This window comes from Nothoprocta perdicaria, unplaced genomic scaffold (assembly GCF_003342845.1).
Source record: "Nothoprocta perdicaria isolate Ctin4 unplaced genomic scaffold, notPer1 scaffold_287, whole genome shotgun sequence".
In the NCBI taxonomy this organism is placed as follows: domain Eukaryota; kingdom Metazoa; phylum Chordata; class Aves; order Tinamiformes; family Tinamidae; genus Nothoprocta; species Nothoprocta perdicaria.
In genome coordinates, this window is record NW_020455518.1 from 153,481 (window position 1) to 155,470 (window position 1,990).

General features: G+C 72.6%; 1 protein-coding gene across 1 annotated transcript in view; it reads right to left on the reverse strand.

Moving 5' to 3' along the window:
• The window catches only part of LOC112949150 (acylamino-acid-releasing enzyme-like), a 4,817-nt gene that overhangs the window by 777 nt on the left and 2,050 nt on the right, over nucleotides 1-1,990 (reverse strand). Inside the window, exons 4-9 of the mRNA XM_026041532.1 lie at nucleotides 1,871-1,922; nucleotides 1,708-1,796; nucleotides 627-768; nucleotides 480-554; nucleotides 335-415; nucleotides 1-267 (exon numbers count right to left, since the gene is read on the reverse strand). The exon at nucleotides 1-267 is cut by the window's left edge and continues 12 nt beyond it. Of these exons, the coding sequence (XP_025897317.1) occupies nucleotides 1-267; nucleotides 335-415; nucleotides 480-554; nucleotides 627-768; nucleotides 1,708-1,796; nucleotides 1,871-1,922 (706 nt within the window). The remainder of the gene's footprint in view (nucleotides 268-334; nucleotides 416-479; nucleotides 555-626; nucleotides 769-1,707; nucleotides 1,797-1,870; nucleotides 1,923-1,990) is intronic.

Sequence of the window (1,990 nt, forward strand, 5' to 3'; positions counted from 1 at the left end):
CGGAGGTGCCCAGCAGCGTGGCCAGGTCGGTGACGGGGCTGCGCACGGCGCAGGCGCGGTACAGCTCGGGGTGGCGGGCGAGCAGGTGGAGGGCGACGAAGGCGCCGTGCGAGGCGCCCAGCAGCGCCACGCGGCGCCGGTCCAGCCGCTCGTCGCGCAGCGCCCGCTCGGCCGCCAGCTGCGTGTCCGCCACGTCCTGCTCGCCCTGGCGCGCCAGCAGCGAGGCCAGGGCGGCCTGGCCGAAGCCCAGCGAGCCGCGGTAGTTCACTGCGGGCACGGGCGCCGTGGCGGACACGTGCGGGCACGGGCGCCCGCCCCCGGGTCCTGCACTCACCCATGAGCACGGCGAAGCCGAGCTGGCAGAGCGCCGCGGCGGGCGGGCGCCAGCGCGCGTCGAACACGGCGTGCGGGCCCCCTGGGCACAGCGTCAGGGCGGGCCGGCGGGCAGCGCCCGCGGGCGGCCCCGGCGCCCCGCTCACCGTGGGGCCACACGAGCAGCGGGTGCGGAGCGGCGCCGGGCGGCGGGCTCAGCAGCAGCGCCTCGAAGGGCTGGGCTCCTGCGGAGAGGCAGAGCGGGCAGCGCTCGGCGCCCAGGCCGAGATGCCACCCGGGCACCGGGCACTCACCCTGCGCAGGAGGGCTCTGCTCCTCACGGGGCGGCTGGAGCGTCAGGGTTTTCCAGGAGACGCCGGGCACCGGCGCGACGGCCTCCGCGTGCACCCACTGCAGGGTCGGCTCCTGGCCCGCCGGCGGCAGCAGCGCCACCACCTGCCGCGGGCAAAGGGGGGCACCGGCTCACACCGCAGGGCACCGGCTCCGTGGGATGAGCCGCAGATACCCCTGGCAGGGTGCAGCTGGGTCCAGGGTGGCACCGACCCGGCCCCGGCTGCCTGCCCTGCTTGGGGGGCGAGCGGCCGTGCCCGCTGTGCTGGCCACGTCGTGCCCGGCCCCATGCTCGGCTGTGCCGCGCTGTGACACATCACACTGTGGGCTACCCGCCGTGCTGAGCCGGGCCGGGCCACGTCTTGCCGTGCCAGGCCGTGCCCATGCTTTGGTGGCCCTGCTATGTTGTGCCATATGGGCCATGCTGTGCCGTGCTGTGCCATATGGGCCATGCTGTGCTATACATGCCATGCCATGCCATGCCACACTGTGCCATTGGGGCTATGCTGCCATGCTGTGCCATATGGGCCATGCTGTGCCATAGAAGCTGTGCCGTGCCATGTCACGCTGTGCCATAGAGGCCATGCTGTGCCATTGGGGCCATGCTGTGCCATAGGGGCCATGCCATGCTATGCCATATGGGCTATGCCACACTGTGTCACACGTGCCATGCCGTGCCATATGAGTTATGCTGTGCCGTACAGGCCATGCTACGCGATATGGGCTATGCCATATGGGCCATGCTGTGCCATATGGGACACACCATGCCATATGGGACACACCATGCCATATGGGCCATGCTGTGTCATGGCAGCTGTGCTGTGCCATGTTACGCTGTGCCATAGGGGCCATACCATGCCATAGCGGGTCACGCTGTGCCATAGGGGCCATGCCGTAGGGGCCATACTGTGCCATAGGGGCCATACTGTGCCATAGGGGCCACGCCGCGCCAGCCCCGCGCCCTGCCTTGCCCTGCCACGATGCGCCCGTCACCCCCGGCCTCCCCGTGCCATGCCCGCTTGGCCGCCCCGCGCCCCTCCTCACCAGGCAGGGCGGCTGGTTGGGCGCCGAGCACGTGGCCACCAGCAGGTCCCGCTGCACCGTGAGCAGCTCCCAGCAGCCTTGGGCCGAGCCTGGCAAGGGGAAGAGGGCACCGCCGCTCGCGGGGCTCCCCGCGGGGCCGGCGGGCGAGCGGGCAGCCCCGTACCTGCCGTGAGGTTGGCGACGGCGCCCGTCTCGGTGTCCACCAGCAGCAGGTCCTGCGGGGGAGCAGAGCATGGGGCGCCGCGGGGCCCCGCGGTGCCCGCCGCCGGGCGCCCCGCTCGCT